This window comes from Panicum virgatum, chromosome 2N (genome assembly GCF_016808335.1).
Source record: "Panicum virgatum strain AP13 chromosome 2N, P.virgatum_v5, whole genome shotgun sequence".
Taxonomy (NCBI): domain Eukaryota; kingdom Viridiplantae; phylum Streptophyta; class Magnoliopsida; order Poales; family Poaceae; genus Panicum; species Panicum virgatum.
In genome coordinates this window covers 38,547,001-38,562,513 of record NC_053146.1, presented here as the reverse complement: position 1 = coordinate 38,562,513, position 15,513 = coordinate 38,547,001, and the positions used below count along the sequence as shown (strand labels likewise).

General features: G+C 49.5%; 2 protein-coding genes and 1 non-coding gene across 3 annotated transcripts; 2 read left to right on the top strand and 1 right to left on the bottom strand.

Moving 5' to 3' along the window:
• Nucleotides 1-1,935: 1,935 nt before the first annotated feature.
• On the top strand, nucleotides 1,936-2,009 carry TRNAV-CAC. The gene has a single exon. It is a non-coding gene; the product is annotated as a tRNA-Val (tRNA).
• Nucleotides 2,010-4,894: 2,885 nt separating this feature from the next.
• LOC120660383 (probable protein phosphatase 2C 68) lies at nucleotides 4,895-6,326 on the bottom strand. The gene has a single exon (XM_039938894.1). It carries the CDS (start codon nucleotides 6,249-6,251, stop codon nucleotides 5,178-5,180), a length of 1,074 nt encoding a protein of 357 aa, XP_039794828.1. The 5' UTR covers nucleotides 6,252-6,326; the 3' UTR covers nucleotides 4,895-5,177.
• Nucleotides 6,327-7,788: 1,462 nt separating this feature from the next.
• On the top strand, nucleotides 7,789-12,479 carry LOC120662584 (vegetative cell wall protein gp1-like). The gene is made up of 6 exons (XM_039941701.1): nucleotides 7,789-7,898; nucleotides 9,580-10,046; nucleotides 10,430-10,508; nucleotides 11,086-11,228; nucleotides 12,133-12,213; nucleotides 12,290-12,479. Exons 1-5 carry the CDS (start codon nucleotides 7,789-7,791, stop codon nucleotides 12,201-12,203), a joined length of 870 nt encoding a protein of 289 aa, XP_039797635.1. The 3' UTR covers nucleotides 12,204-12,213; nucleotides 12,290-12,479.
• Nucleotides 12,480-15,513: the final 3,034 nt, after the last annotated feature.

The following is a 15,513-nucleotide window of genomic DNA, read 5'->3' as shown; positions in this document are numbered from 1 at the left end:
TGTTTTAGTATTTGCTCTTTTGGCGTAGCCCCTCCAAAAAAGATGTGAACATCCAAAGCCACGCCAGTGTCTGAACAATGTCAAGGTAGTCATGATCATGCCTTTATTTGTTTATCATCTTCATGCTGCAAATCTCAGAATCTAGCTGGGCAGCACAAGACGGTCTCGTGCTGACGATGTAGCACACATGTACTACTCAGAATTACTGCCACGTGCATTATATTTACAGTGAGATCTAGCTGCTGACGTGACTGAGTTTGATTGTAGAGATACTCCCTTCATACTTGAAAAAAATGTCGATTTAGACAGTGACACGGTCTCCAAAACTTAATTTTGACTTCTTATTTTTATAAAAATATTTATCACAAAATTATATATTTATATATTTTTAAATACTTTTCGAGACAAAACTATTTATATGTTTTTTTTATATTTTGAAAGTTAACAATTTGAAAGTTATTCATAATTTATATTCTCAATATTTGACCCAAATCTTTTCTAAAATGATATTCTTTTCGAGTATGGAGCGAGTACTCTATTTCAGCGCTGATAATGGGTAACACTGGAAATTTACTGCTTGCCGAGCAAAGCAAGCCGTGGCGCTGGCGGCGTGAACCAAAAATTCAGAACGACAGCAGTCAGGCTCCGCCCTGATGGATGATGATGCAAGGAGTGTGCTTGATCTTTGCTTCTCGTTGGGGGTGTTTAGTTTCAAAAAAAAAACTACAGTACCCATCACATCGAATCTTCGGACACATGCATGAGACATTAAATGTAGTTGAAAAAATAATTAATTATACAGTCTAACTGATTAGCATGAGATGAATCTTTTAAATCTAATTAATTCATGATTGGACATTATTTATCAAGTAACAATAAAATGTGCTACAATACTAAAACCCAAACTTTTTCACCAACTAAACACATCCTCAACAATCCAATTAGCTTGGGAACTGGGAAGCCAGCATAGCCCTTGTTTAGTTGCAAAATTTAAAATTTCAAATCAATCACATCGAAAGAGAATTGCATAGTTTGTTTGTAAATTGCATAGTTTGTTTGTAAATTGCATGAAGTACTAAATCTAGATAAAATAAAAAATGAATTGTATAGTTTGTTTGTAAATTGCGAGACGAATCTAATGAATCTAACTAGACGATGATTAGACACTAAATTGCTACAGTAATTACTACAGTACAGTTGCTCTAATGATGAATTAATTAGACTCATTAGATTCGTCTTATAGTTTACAGACAAGTTCTGTAATTAGTTTTGTAATTGATTTATGTTTAATATTTTAAATATGTAAAAATTCTATGTGTTGGCATGGCGGCAACAGCAGCAAAATTCTATGTGTAAAAATTCTATAGTTTAACAGCGCGTAGCAGCAGCAGCAGCAGGGACTCCATGGACGAGGTGGCGTGTTGGCATGGCGGCGGTTCTGGGGCCATTCGTGCCGACAGAGCCGTCCTTTGTTTGGATTGGTGGGACCGTGAACGTGGATCCAACATATCTGTGTGTATTTTGCAGGAATACTGGGCCGCGTCAATTTCCGTGAAGTAGTGCTTATTTGACTGATATCAACCCAAACGGCTCACCTGAAAGAAAACAGTCTTCTGGCCTGGTCCATATGCAATAACAAGGCCCAAATTACTTTCACAAAAAAGGCCCAAATTACAGCATCTACCATATTTGCAACAAGTGTAGGCGCAACTGGCAAAAAGAAGTGAACGAGCAGCTATTGCCTAGAAAAGAATACGAGGTTATTACACGACCGCAATGTAAAAAGGGTTTTTGCCTTAGCACAAGGCAAGTGGAACTATAGTGAAGGTACTGAAATCAACACCGTAGTGAAGAACTAATATATACATCAGCACTGAAATCAACACCGTAGTGAAGAACTAATATATACATCAACAGTCGGTGCTGGACCAAATTGTCTGGGTGGTGTAGTTGGTTATCACGTTAGTCTCACACACTAAAGGTCCCCAGTTCGAACCTGGGCTTAGACAATTGCATCTTTTTTTTGTTTTTGCGCTTTTTCAGGAACACAAAAAATACTAGGGCGTTTCATGTGTAATCCACGTAATTCAAAGTTTCACAAAAATAATATCTGCTTTGTTGCCCGGGATGTACACCCCTTTTCGTGCTGGTGTGGGGAAATAGCCAGAGCTCGTGCAAAATCAGATTCCCCGTGGCCTGCCCGTCCGCCGATCACATCCCCAGCTCGCTTTTTTTTGAAACCTCTCATTTTTTTTTGCAAAAAGGACCGTAGATGTATTAAATATTCAGCACAGTACAATCCTTTTTTGCATACAGGACCCTGAGTAAAAGTAAAATTACAACAAGATCCCAAGCAGCACTGTTCATCGTTTTCCTTGTGTGATCAACGAGCCGAAGCTCCGCAGGCCCCTGAGCGACGCCATTGGAGATCCCCCCACCAAACCTTCCCAAGCTAAAGCAAGAAGCGGACTCCAACCATTGAAAAGCTGCAAACCATACGCGATACTTGAACACAGCCGTCGGCTCCTCTACTTTGGCTTCTCCTCTGTCGTCTTCCCCCAAACCCGAGATTCAGAGGTGAGCTTGAAGCACCACGAAGAACCAGCCAGCAACCGCAGCAACGAAGAACACGAACAAGCCCAAGAACTCAAACGCCGTGAGCATCGGATTGAAATCCGCAGTCATCCCCACCGAAGAAGACGACCCGGAAGAGCACGGGATCCATCCGACCACAAATCGAAGGACCCAACAAAACTCACAGAGCAAATCAAGAAAAGATAACTGACCCAGATCTGCCTGGAGTAGCAAAATCCACTCCACCGCTACACCAACGCCGGGCAACGACAAGGAGACCGAGATCCACTCCGTCGCACCGCCAACACCGAGCAGCAGCAGAAGGAACATCCTTAATGTCCGACTGAGAGACCCGACGGCCACCCCCGGAACGCTAGCTCCACCGCCAGTGACCGACGGCGAGCAAACTCTAGCCCTAGGTAACCTACTACCTAAGCTATATACATCCGCGCGTTGATTCCACCCCCTTCTCCCTCTCCGCCGCCGAAACGGCCGACGAAGAAGGAGGAGGGCGGCGGAATCACCGCTGGAAGCTGAGATCGCATCGCGGTCGCCCTCTCTTCTGCTCTTTACTATAGATGGGGAAAGGAGAGGCTCGTGAGAAATATATCTGTTTTTTGAAACCTCTCATCTGGATACATGCAGCTATTGTATGTATCTGTTCGCACATGCATGCACACCCACTCTGAATACGCACACACTACAAACAAATCTACATCTACACAAAGACTAGATCCGCGTCCTTCTGGAAATCACCGGAAGACTCCGTAGACAACGGGCACGTCGCAATACCTTTGTGGTTTCATGCGTGAGAGGCACCAACGACGAGATAAACGAAGCTCATGTACACAAACTCACAGACCCGACGCCGGCAGCAGAGCACACACCGGCGAAATGAGAGAGAAGTCTGGAGTACCTTATTCCATATAGACGACGCCGACTCCCCCAACCAAGCGCCGTCGGGAAACAATAACCTCACGAGACCACCGGAGAAAACGTCGCCGGATCTGCCTCAGAAGAACCAAAACTCGTCCCCATCGACGCCGAGGAAGCAACATCGACAAGAAGGAGAGGGGAGACCCACAGGTGCCAGCCGCCAGATAAAGCGCATCCGCACTGCCTGCCGCCGCCGACCCACCTGTCGCCGTTCAGCCAGCCGCGCAGCCCGCAGCCGACCCACGACCGCCACCCTCTGGCCACCAGCACAACCAACAGGCAGCCCCGTCCGCCGTCGCACGACCTCCTGCCGCCGGCCGCGCACAGAGGCCGGAGCCGGGGCAGAGTGGCAGCCGCGCGAGCCACCACCCGTGAGGCACGCCAAGTCACCGCAGCCGGCGAGGAGTGGACGGCGAGCGGCGAGGAGCAAGAGGGAAGGAGGAGCAAGCGGCACTGCCGCTCCAGCGGGGCACAAGCACAAGTGAGTAACAAAAGCTAGCAGACTCTAGATCTACAGCTGTACATCTTCCACCCGCCGATGGAGCCGGGCTCCCCTCTCAACTCAGGCGCCCCGAGGGCCGTCGGAGGAGAGGGTGCCGGCGGATCACCGGAGGAAAAAAGCACTCGCCTGCTTATCGCCCTCTCTAACCTCATCCCCAGCTCGCTCGCGCCACCTCGCGCCGTCCGCCCGCTCGCCTCGAGACCTCCACCAACCTTCCGTGTGCGCGCAGGCGCAGCAGATGCGTGGCTTTGTTTGGATGTGTAAAAATTCTAGCGCGCATGTTTTCCGAAAAAGGAATCTCGCATGCATGGTGTACTAAATGAAGTCTATTTGCAAAAATTTTTTAAAAATGAGTGTAACTTTTCGCGACGAATCTAATGACGGTAATTAGTTGATGATTTGCTACAGTGATGCTCGCGGTCGGAGCGCTCGTCGCGGCGGGCGCTCCCGCAACCCGCGGCGGCACTCCCACGTGGATCCGCGGAAGTTTCTCACGGCCGTTCGCGCTCGCAAACGTTGACGCATGAGCAGTGCGGGAGTAGAGAAACAAACTTGTTTTTTTTGGAGATGGAAAGAAAGATCTCTTGTTTTAAAATATATTTTAATAGCAATTGAGATCACTTTTCTCTGCGCCCAATTTTCAATCAGATGCACAATCCGCCTCCCATCAATCAGATGCGCAAATAATGGTTGCACAATTTTATTTAAAAAAATGGTTCCACAATCCGTCTCCCATCAATCAGAGATCCAGGGATGATTCAAGTGTTGATTTTGTTCATCATGTAGTCCCCCTCTTCGTTGTCTATTCAGATCATCCCCCCCCCCCCCCCCCCCGACCCCCCCTTGTTTGTTGTATCAGACCATCTCGCCTTTTCCCTATGATTTTGAGAACTTCATTTTCATTCCACATGGTATCCGGATCGAATTCCGGTTACACCAATAATAATCTATGCATGCGCTCCTCTGAACTTTTTGATTCAGGGAGAAATACAGCCCAAAAAATGATTTCCAACAGCGAAAAGAAGAACAAAAAACAATCAGTAGAATTACTACTTGCTAACTAGCTAGCTGCTACACGGTACCACTACCACCCCAGCGAGAACCCTTTGTGCATCATCCATCCCACTGTACTAGTGCTACCACCATTTGAGAGGTAAAGAAAGAGCTACTGCTTCTTCCGCCGGAGATCGACGACCACGACGGAGACGTTGTCGGCGCTGCGCCTGGCGAGCGCCAGCTTGGTGAGCAGCGCGGCGGCCTCGGCGCACCACTTCTCCCTGCCCCTCCGGAGGCAGGCGCGCGCCACCTCGCAGGCGGCCTCGTTGCTGACCACGTCCCAGAGCCCGTCGCTCGCCAGGATCAGGCACTCGTCGCCGTCGGCGAGGTCGGCCACCGTCACCTCGGGCACCGAGCACACGTACGGCTTGAGGTACCCGTCCCCGATGGCGCGGGACATGGCCAGGACGCCCAGCACGCGCGCGCCCTCCCAGAAGATGACCCGCCCGCCCGCGGCCTCGATGCGCGCCTGCTCGTCGGCCCGGTCGGGCTTGTGGTCCGAGGACAGCGCGACGGGCGCCGCGCCGTCGCCCCCGCGGCAGAGCACCGCGCGGGAGTCGCCGCAGTGGGCCACCACCACCCGGCGCTCCTCCACCACGGCCACCACGGCGGTGGAGCCCACGTGGTCGCACTTGTGCGCGTCGCACCGGCAGCTGGCGGCGGCGCGCCCGCCGGCGGAGGCGACCTCGGCGTCCATCCGCGCGAAGCACCGCTCCATCGCGGCGGTCCAGGCCGCGGGCTCCCGCTGCGCGGGGCCGCCCTCGCCGGCCAGCTCCTCGGCGAGCAGCTCGTGCATCCGGTCCCGGCACGCCTCGGCGACGTGCGAGCAGCCGTGGCCGTCGAACACCCCGTAGAAGTCGCACCTCCCGGCGCCACCGGCGGCGAAGGCCTCGCGCACGGACACGGCGTCCTCCATCTCCCTCCTGCGGCCGGCCACCGAGGCCGCCCCGTGCTTCCGCGCCACGAGCAGCTCCCCGGCCTCCACGCGTCGCTTCCTCGTGGCCGCCTCGGCCGTCCCGGCCGCCGCCGCCGCCGCTGGCGCGTGCTTCCACCTCCCGGCCTCCCCCGCCCGGCGCCGCCTCTCGGCGCGCGCCCTCGCCCTGGCCTCCGCCTCCGGCCCAACCACAACCACCGCCGCCGCCGCGGCTGCCGCCGAGTCACAGCACACCTGCGCCATCGACATCAACCAGCACCACCACCCCCCACCTCAGAGCTTCCACGGCTACCCCCCACCTGCAGGCTGCAGCAGAGCTTCCCGGAAGAACACCGCAACGCTGAGGAGAGTTGAGAGGAGGGACCCCCGGCGCGGGTCGCCCTTTTTAAAGTCCCCCCTTCCGAGAGAGAACGGGGCGCGTGGCGGGGCGCGCGGGGTCTGAGGCCCACCGCATCCGGACCGTCCACGAACCCGGCATCGGGGCTCGGCGCGCCCGACACGTCGCCGCCGATGTTCCGCCGGGCCGCGACACGTGACGCCGGCCGGTTCTAAGCACGCACAGCCCGCCCCAGATTATTATCGTCGCGGGCCACGTCTAATCCTTGTAGTAGTCAAATCTAATCGCGCACAAGCAGACCGAACCCAGAGCTGGTGGCGAGCGGCAATTGGGCCACGCGGGCGATGCTGGACGCGACGACCGGCGCACCGGTCACCGGATCCGGGCTGGCGATCCGGGCGCCGGTGCGGCGCGACACGCGTCCGTCCCACCCGGCGCGGCGACAGCGGCGGCCAGCGGGTGGGGTCGCCGTCGACTTTTGGTTGAACATCCCCACCCGGCAAAACGCCGCCCGGTTTGATTCGAAAGGCGGCCCCCGCGGCAGGGGGCCACGCCACGTGGGTGCGTGCCGGGCGGGGATTGGCCGCCGGCCGCCGCGCCCGCCTCCTGATGCGGCGAGGACTCGTGTCCCGTTTGACTCCGTGCCCGTCGCGACCCGGCCCCGGGGAGACATGACACGTTCGCCCGGCCGCTTTGGCCCGCCCTGTTTGGTTACTCTGAATAAAGGAAGTTTTTAAAATTAATTTCACAATTTCTGAGCTACTTTGCGAGACGAATTTAATAATATTTTTGACTGCACGATTAGAGGTTGGTTACTATAGCATCAATGTAGTAAATCATTAATTAATTATCGTCATTATATTCGTTACGAAAAATTATATCTATCTGTAAAAAAATTTTGAAACTAAACTTCATTTAGTGTTTCATACAGACAAAATAAAATTTTTATACTAGTTGTGCTATGTCATCCAAACGGGGCCAAACGCGCCCCGCCCCCCCCCCCGACGGTCGTGCTGTCCCGTCGAGGTTCCGTGCGGGCGCCGGCGCTCGACACGTCAGGAGTAGCATGGCACGGGGAAGTCGCCCGCGCCGGGGCCGTCGCGATCGATCGGGCACTGAAAAAACGGTGGCGTCGGTTTCGGGGTGAACGAGGTGAGCCGTGAGCGTGGTGGGTGCCGTACTGCCGTGCCGTGGGATGGATGGATCGATCCGGCTCGCGCGCGCGGTGTCGTGCCGTGCCGACCGGGGCTCGGCGGGCGGGCGGTGCCGCTCGGCGCACAGCGCTGGGCGTGGCTGACGTGCCGGGAGCGGGGCGAGTGGGCGAGGGATGGACGGGAACGCGGGCGTGCTGCCACGTAAGGGCTCGCTTCCGGCGCCTACAGCTTTGCAAATTGGTGCCGCGCTGGGAGCCCGGGACTCGTGTGTGTGGGGCTAACCGCGCGGGGGGAGATGGCGGAGGCGTGGGGCCCCGCCGGGGTGGCTGGCGCGACAGGTGTCGGGGCGCAGCATGGGAAATGGGCGCCGCGTGACGTGGACGTGAATGTGATGGATGCGCTGATGTTTGTGCACGAGTAACCAGGGGGAATGTTGAATAATTAGGTAATGGTATGATAAAATTTTAAAATAAATAAATTATAAACATAAATAATCTAGCATGAACAATTCTATCATACTGATTAATAAACAGATCAAATAATAATATACGTACTGATTAATAAACAGATCAAATAATAATATACGTACTGAGTCTTGGTCTTCGGAAAGACGAACGGCGCTGACTGGACGGAGACGGTCTAACGATCGGAGTGCAGCAGATGACGTCATAGACGACGATACTCCGCAACACCAGACTTGGACGGAGGACGAGTCATGACGAAGATCTTTTAAACAGTCGCGCCGAGCCCTTCCCAAAAGCCTTATTCACCTTCTCCCGGTGCAGTATACCAAAGTCGAGAGGTTGCGGAGACCTGCTCTTTCATTCGCCGGTGCACGCCGACGCTTGGAATAGAGAAGACTACAGTAGCGGCGCGGCAACGAGAAGAGGCAAAATCCTAACTTAGATTAGATTGATTTTGGTGAAGGCCGATAGGTTGTCCGTAATCAGATTAGAAAACCGATTAGACCTTCCATATTTTATAAATTTATTGGCCAAACAACTAAAAATAAAACTACAAACCAATGTCGTGCCTCCGCAAAGTGAGGAGTCGGATTTCGACGGACCATTCACACGCATGTCGCGTGCCCACGCCCATCAGCCCGGGCCATGCCTGTGCCCGAGCTTGACCCCGACGAGGATAGCAAGCACGTATGGAGCTTCTTTTCTCTCCCACACATATAGCTTGGAGAGATAAAAATAGTTTTACTATTTAAGTTAGTTATTCTTACTTTCCACAAACAAGGTACGACTAAAAGCTTCCACCGTTAGGTCCCTCGTGCACATACATATGAATCTTTAACATTTATTTGAAAAATTCTAGGGTCATGCCGAAAGGGAACCAACCGCTGGGATTTTGTGCTCCACCTTTTTTTTTTGAAGACTTCAATCTGGGTGCAGCTGTAGCATCTGTTCGTACGTATATGCATGCGACAGACTACACACGCACATTACACAACTCATGCGTACAAGCAGATCTACAACTACACACAGATACAAAACCGCATCATGAATGTATTTTGTTAAGTTATAGAATATTGAAAATATTCGAGGAATGATATGCACATATTTTTTGTGCAAATAAATATCATCAAAATTATTGAACATATGACCAAGAATATCCAACAAATATTGTGATGCACTTTCTTTTTGTAAATTAAGAAAAAAAAGAGATAGTGTAATATACTAGGATGCACATTTCTTGCACAAAAACATTAACAATGGACATACTAAAAATATTTATCACAAATATTAAAATTATTTTCCTAATACACAACTTCAGTAATCATCAACTAAAGATGTACACTCCAAAAATCAAAAATTTTCTGGAAGCTTCTAGACATGACCGTGCGGAAGTGTGCATCCAACATCCCCTCCAATAAAGCACGGAATTCTTTTATCTATGGCCACACCGCGAATCCTCCCACGCTGAGGAGTCGCAACTTGGTGCACCCGAAAAAATGTACTCATAATTTTGACTCTATGAAGATCTACGGCTCACGTCGGTTCTTACCAACTTCAACGCCATCCGACGGTGGATGTTTTAAGGATCCGCGTTGAAGCCTGCGGGCGTTGTCGCGTTGAAGCCTCCTCCCAGCGCGCACCCGCGGTTCGAACGCTGGCGACTCCTCATTTTTACCCTTTTTTCCTCCCTCTCCCCCGCCGCTCCCGCACGCGCCGCTCCCCCGCCGGCCGCCGCTGCCGCCCGCGGCCCCGCCCGCCGGCACGCGCCGCGGCTCACCCTCGTCGACCGACGCTGCCACGCGCGAGGGCCGGGGCAGCCTACGCCGGCCGCCGCTGCCCCGCACCCCTCCCCTGCCGGCCGCCGTTGCCGCTCGAACGCACAGCCGCGGCCCCGCCCGCCGGCAGCCCGCTCGCCCCACGCCCTCGCGCCCATGCCTCCGCTCGCCCTCGCAGGCGCCGTGTCCGACTCCGGCCTCCCCGACGAGCGCGGGGCTCCGGCTCTCCGCTGCTCCGCCGTCTCCTGCAGCCGACGTCGGACGCGCGCCCCGCCATCAGGCTCAGGCGCATTGGAGGCAGCCACCCAACCTCGGTCGGTCTCCCACTGATGCTGCTGTCGCCGCTCCAGGACCCTCCGACGACCAGATCTGGTCAGCGGAGGGGGCGGGCCTCTCTCTCTCTCTCTCTCTCTCTCTCTCTCTCTCTCTCTCTCTCTCTCTCTCTCTCTCTCTCTCTCTCTCTCTCTCCCTCTCTCCCTCTCTCCCTCTCTCTCTCTCTCTCTCTCTCTCTCTCTCTCTCTCTCCTGCAGGTTATCTCAGGTTCGACTTCACGTGCTCCTGGTCTCTTGCAGTGGATCTGCTGTACCCGGAGCTCTGGTGCCTGCAGCATCATCCATCTACAGCTCTCGTGCACTTCCCCTCCATTTGCTTCTTTCCATTTACCAGCTTCCTCTTTTCCATTTGTTTTGTCCTTCAGATCCGTCAGAGAAGACGAAGTGGCGCGAGCCCAACTGCTGCCGCTGCCGCAAGGACGAGATGGGCAAGGTCAACAACTCGTGAGTAATTTTATTAGCCTGCGATTCCCTCTAACCTGCCCCAGTCTTGCATCTCTGTTCAAGCACGAGCATTCCTAATGTAACCTCTTGCATCCTCTCCGTTAGCGTGTAGATTACTGAATGCACATCACGTTTGTTGCCGGAATTGGTGTGCAGTTGCTAGAGTGAAGATTCCCCGTAACACCATCCTCCTGGTAAGCCAATGCGTGTCGGGAGAATTGATGGGAATTTTTATCTTAAATCCTACAGTCGATTAGGTAAATTTACTTTGGTTTACAGACACAGGGAACCATTTTGTTCTATCCTGAATTGCGCATGTATTGTTCCCATGATATTGGACATTTATACTGCTCGTGGACCTTATAGCTCCTTGCAGCATTTCATATAAGATTGTTGCTTTAGGCGAAATCATTGCTCTGAACTTTCGCTTGTGTTTACTGTTCCCAAATACTGCAAAAGACATTGTTCTCCCTGATTAATTTAGGACTCTGTTTGCTGGAATGTTAGGTACTGCCTGTACTTCTGTTTGGTGCTAAATATGGAAGTTTGGTTACAGTGTGGAGGCTTCTAGCTGCAGGTACAATCGGATGCACAAGGAATCAGCAGCAGCCAGTTGGGCTCTAGAAGCATGGAAGTCTTGCCCACGAAAGAAACTTGTCGCAGCCACGGCAGTGACAATGTTCTGGAACATGTTTAGTGTGAAGACACGCGTCATGACAGGTATCTATTATTGACATGGCTGGGGCAACTGAAATAACCTCTTCAGTCAATCTCCTTTACTGAAAGGCTAAAATGTGCTCCTGACAAGTTTATTCTTAATTCCGGCTAAAATGTGGATTCAAAACGTTGATCGATGAGAGAGTTAAAATTCTGACAGTTTACCCATTTCAAAATGCAGACATGCAGTTCACCTGCCCTTTAGTGATTTTATTGATGTTGATTGTCTCTTTGTATTAATGGTTTATTACAGCAACACAAACACGGTACAAAGTGTAAATAGGGAACATAGTACAATTTTGGTATTTAGGAAACATGGTACTGAAAGGTCATGCAAACCAATTGTGATTCCTGAGGGACATGATGAAGAAGAACCTGTCCATGATGTGTTGCAACTGTCAAGCTTCTGTGGTAGCTTGTGTTCCAATTTTGGAATGGATGTCTTTAAGTGATTGCTGAAATTGGGATTTAGCTCTTCTATGTGTAAATTCTTCTTTTGCACGTCTAAAATTTCGCCGTAGCGTTAGCACGGGCTAATTATTTTATTAGTGGGGATTTGATTGCAGCTTCACCAGTTCTTGGATTCGTTTCATGGGGGCAACAAGCCGCTTCTTGAGCTCTTGTGATTCTGCGGGCAACACTCTTTGATGAAATGTGGCAAGATTCAGAAGCAACAGTATGTGCACTTGAAATTTGCAGTTCTGGCTTTCAGCAATTCCGCTAAATTTCACTACAAATCTTATGGACAGTAGTATTAGCCAAGCTGCATTTGATCAGGCATAAGCCTTTAAACCAAGTATTCTATTGGCGATGTTTACAAAAATGGATGTTTATATTGACAATATGATCTTCCCTTCCCTATATTTCAAGCAATTGGTGATTGCTAATCTGCATTTCTAATTTACAGCCCATGTGCAATACAGTTCATCAACCCTATCAGCAAATGGCTCAGTTCTACAGCAAAATTTCTCTCCATAGACAGCGCAGGGTATGAATATGTGCAAAGCATCTGGGTGCATAGAAACAATGAGCTGTTGCTTACAAATCTTTATTTGGTTGTGCAGAAACTTACGAGAATGGCTGATGGGCAGGACTTTAAGAGACCGACAGAGGGGGGGTTTGATTATTACAATCATTTGATGAGTATTGTTGGCAATCCTTTTGCTTTCTCTTGGGTGATGGTTGGATATTTGCAACCCATGTTTTTTTTATAATCTGCAATTTGTCCGTGGCGTTAGCACGGGTATCTTACTAGTATCCATAGTAGAGACTACTCTCTCCATTCCTAAATAATTATCGCTTTTATTTCCCAAGAAACGATCTTGATTAATTTTATATAAAAAATATTAATGCTTATGATACATAATTAATATCATTAGATAGATATTTTAATTTAGGTTTTTAATAAATTTATTTGGAGATACAAATATTACACGTATTTTCCATAAATTGAGTTAAATTTATGGTGCGCATACCGAAAACGACAAATAAAAAGCAACAGAGAGAGCAGACTACTAGAGAGCACTGGTTCTGGATACTTTAATTAAAATATCATTCTCTCTTCTCTGAACATGCAGTGACACGTCACATTGGGTGCGCATAATAGACCTCCTTCCATCTTGCACGGTTACCAATAAATCATCAATGCTCATATTCTTTTACATCTAAGGATTTCTCCAACTATTCCTCCAATCCAACTCCCCCCAAACATACTATTTACTATATTTTACTACCTCCCTCCAAAAGATTCTTCCCCCTATAACTCCTTCTCTCCAACTATTCCCCCCATATCTATTCCCCTTATATACTATCACTCATTAATTAACTATTTATTTAACGTTTTTGAATTTAAAAAAAAGCATATAGTATTTATACTGTCATAATACACATTATTATCGTATTACGGGGCTCAAACGAGATTAATATCGCAAAGAAACGGTGTGATTAGAGATATAGGGGGAGTTTCAACTCCCCCCATACGTGGGGGGAGTTTCAACTCCCCCCAATATAAGGGGGGCCGTGGGGGGAGCTGTTGGAGGGCTTCCTCCCCCCAAAGCTCCCCGTAGGTGCGGGGGAGGGCCCTTTACAGGGCACCGTTGGACATCGCCTAAGGATCTGTTTAGTTCATTTTGCAAAAAAAAATTTCAAAGGAATCTTGGTCATTTGAAGTAATAAATGAAGTCTATTTGCAAAACTTTTTGCATAGATAAGTTGTAAATCGCGATATGAATCTAATGATGCTAATTAATTCATGATTAATTAATAACTAGCGGATGGTTACTGTAGCATTACTGTTGCAAATCATGGATTAAGTAGACTTATTAGAATCGTCTCGCCATTTACAGCCCATTCATGCATAAAGTTTTGTAAATAAACTTTATTTAGTACTTCAAATTAATAAAATTCCTTCACAAAATAATGTGTTTACGGTGTTTTTGTGTTTACAGTTAAAGAACTAAACAGGGCCTAAGAGCAGGGCTAGTAAAGACGCTGGCGAGCGGACGTTTCGGGCTCCAGCTCACCAAGCTGCAGTAGCAGAGCCCAGCGTCATCAATGCTTTTTCTTGTTGCAGCAGATGCGTGAACCAATGAGAATTCTGGGAGCTCTCATGCGCCTGCTTCCGTCGGCGACTGGCGAGTAGCTCGCCTTCGTCTCTCTCAGACTCTCTTCCTTGCTCTCTCTGCGAGCGAAGATTTTTGCTGATGTGTACTTCGAGTCGCCGGTCTCCGTAATGCACAGCTCTAACGGATGTGGAGATGTAGATGGGAGCTGGGAACATGAGTTCCCCAGTGTAACGAGCCGGCTCGAGATAACGGTTAAAATCTATTCTACACGTTGAGTAAACCACACCTGTTAAATAACTCTCTTGCACTTTCGTACTCGCTTCGCGCAAAAGGTTCGAACCGGAGTTACTAGTTTCCCAAGGACCGACTATTTAAACTGGTCCAACTCCTTTTCCGTTTCCAGTCTGGGACTAAACGAGCTGAGCCGTGGCGCTACAGTAGCCGTGCGCTACAGTAGCCCCCGCGCGGCCCAGTCGGCCCGTGGGCCGTGACAATCTCCCCCGTTAGGATTCGACGTCCTCGTCGAACCAGCTTAGCCATACGGGACAAAGGAGCAGAATCTCCTCTCTTGGACCACGTCCCATACGTCTAGTGCTACGATCCCATGTGCCACGTCCGTGGGTTCACTGCCAGCAGCCCATGTGTGTCCGTCCACATGCTGTTGGCATCTGTGTTTCCACGCGCCGACGTGCTCATGTACGCGCACTTCTGCCTGTACGTGGCGTGAAACCGCGAGAGTATGGCTCTGATACTCCTGTAACGACCCAGCCCGGGATAACGGCTAAGATCTACTCTACACGTTGAGTAGACCACACCTGGTAAATAACTCTCTTGCGCTTTCGTCCTCGCTTCGCGCAAAAGGTTCGAACCGGAATTACTAGCTTCCCAGGAACCAGCTATTTAAACTGGTCCAACTCCCTTTCCATTTCCAGTCTGGGACTAAAGGAGCTGAGCCGCGGCGCTACAGTAACCGTGCGCGTCCCAGTCGGCCCGTGGGCCGTGACACCCAGTTCATTTAGGCTGTGTGTTTAGTTTGTAAATTTTTTTGGATTTTGGTATTGTAGCATTTTCGTTGTTATTTGATAATTAATATCTAATTATGGACTAATTAGGTTTAAAAAATTCATCTCGTTATTTACAGTTGAACTGTGTAATTAATTATTTTTAACTACATTTAATACTCTATGCATGTGTTAAAAATTCGATGTAACACGTACTGTATGAAAAATTTTGGGAACTAAACAAGCCCCAGCGAAATGCACAGCTTTTGAATGCCCTTGCTGATCCGGACATGTAAGCTTTTCTTTTGGTTTGACAACTTATCTTTTACAATTCCACGGGCTTACTCTTTCTAGCTTTCGAATGCTCTAGCTAGTTTTAACTCAAGCTTTTGTTCCAAATTTTACATTTTTGCTTTAAAATTCCACACCTGCTTAAAATATTCCTCATGAATTTTTGGATATTTTTTCATTCCTAGACACTCTCTCCATCACAAAAATTAGTCATTATTATAAAGGGTCATGGCATCTTGAAAGAGCATCAGCAGTTGCATTACTACTACCTTTCTTGTATCCAATCTTGTAATTCAAATCCATCAATTTCAGAATAGCCTACTGTTGCAATTTAGTAATTGCTTTTTGTTCGGTGAGGAATAGCGGACTCCTATGGTTAGTTTTGATAATAAATTTCTACCCTGGTAAATATGATCTCCATTTGTCCACGGT

What these genes read in the sequence shown, in the direction of transcription:
- LOC120662584 (XM_039941701.1), top strand. Translation starts at nt 7,789, where the DNA reads ATGGCGGAGGCGTGGGGCCCCGCCGGGGTGGCTGGCGCGACAGGTGTC. An exon ending in GAGGCAGCCACCCAACCTCG is followed by an intron (nt 10,047 to 10,429) that starts GTCGGTCTCCCA and finishes TTTGTCCTTCAG; the next exon opens with ATCCGTCAGAGAAGACGAAG. An exon ending in ATGGGCAAGGTCAACAACTC is followed by an intron (nt 10,509 to 11,085) that starts GTGAGTAATTTT and finishes TTCTAGCTGCAG; the next exon opens with GTACAATCGGATGCACAAGG.
- LOC120660383 (XM_039938894.1), bottom strand. Translation starts at nt 6,251, where the DNA reads ATGTCGATGGCGCAGGTGTGCTGTGACTCGGCGGCAGCCGCGGCGGCG.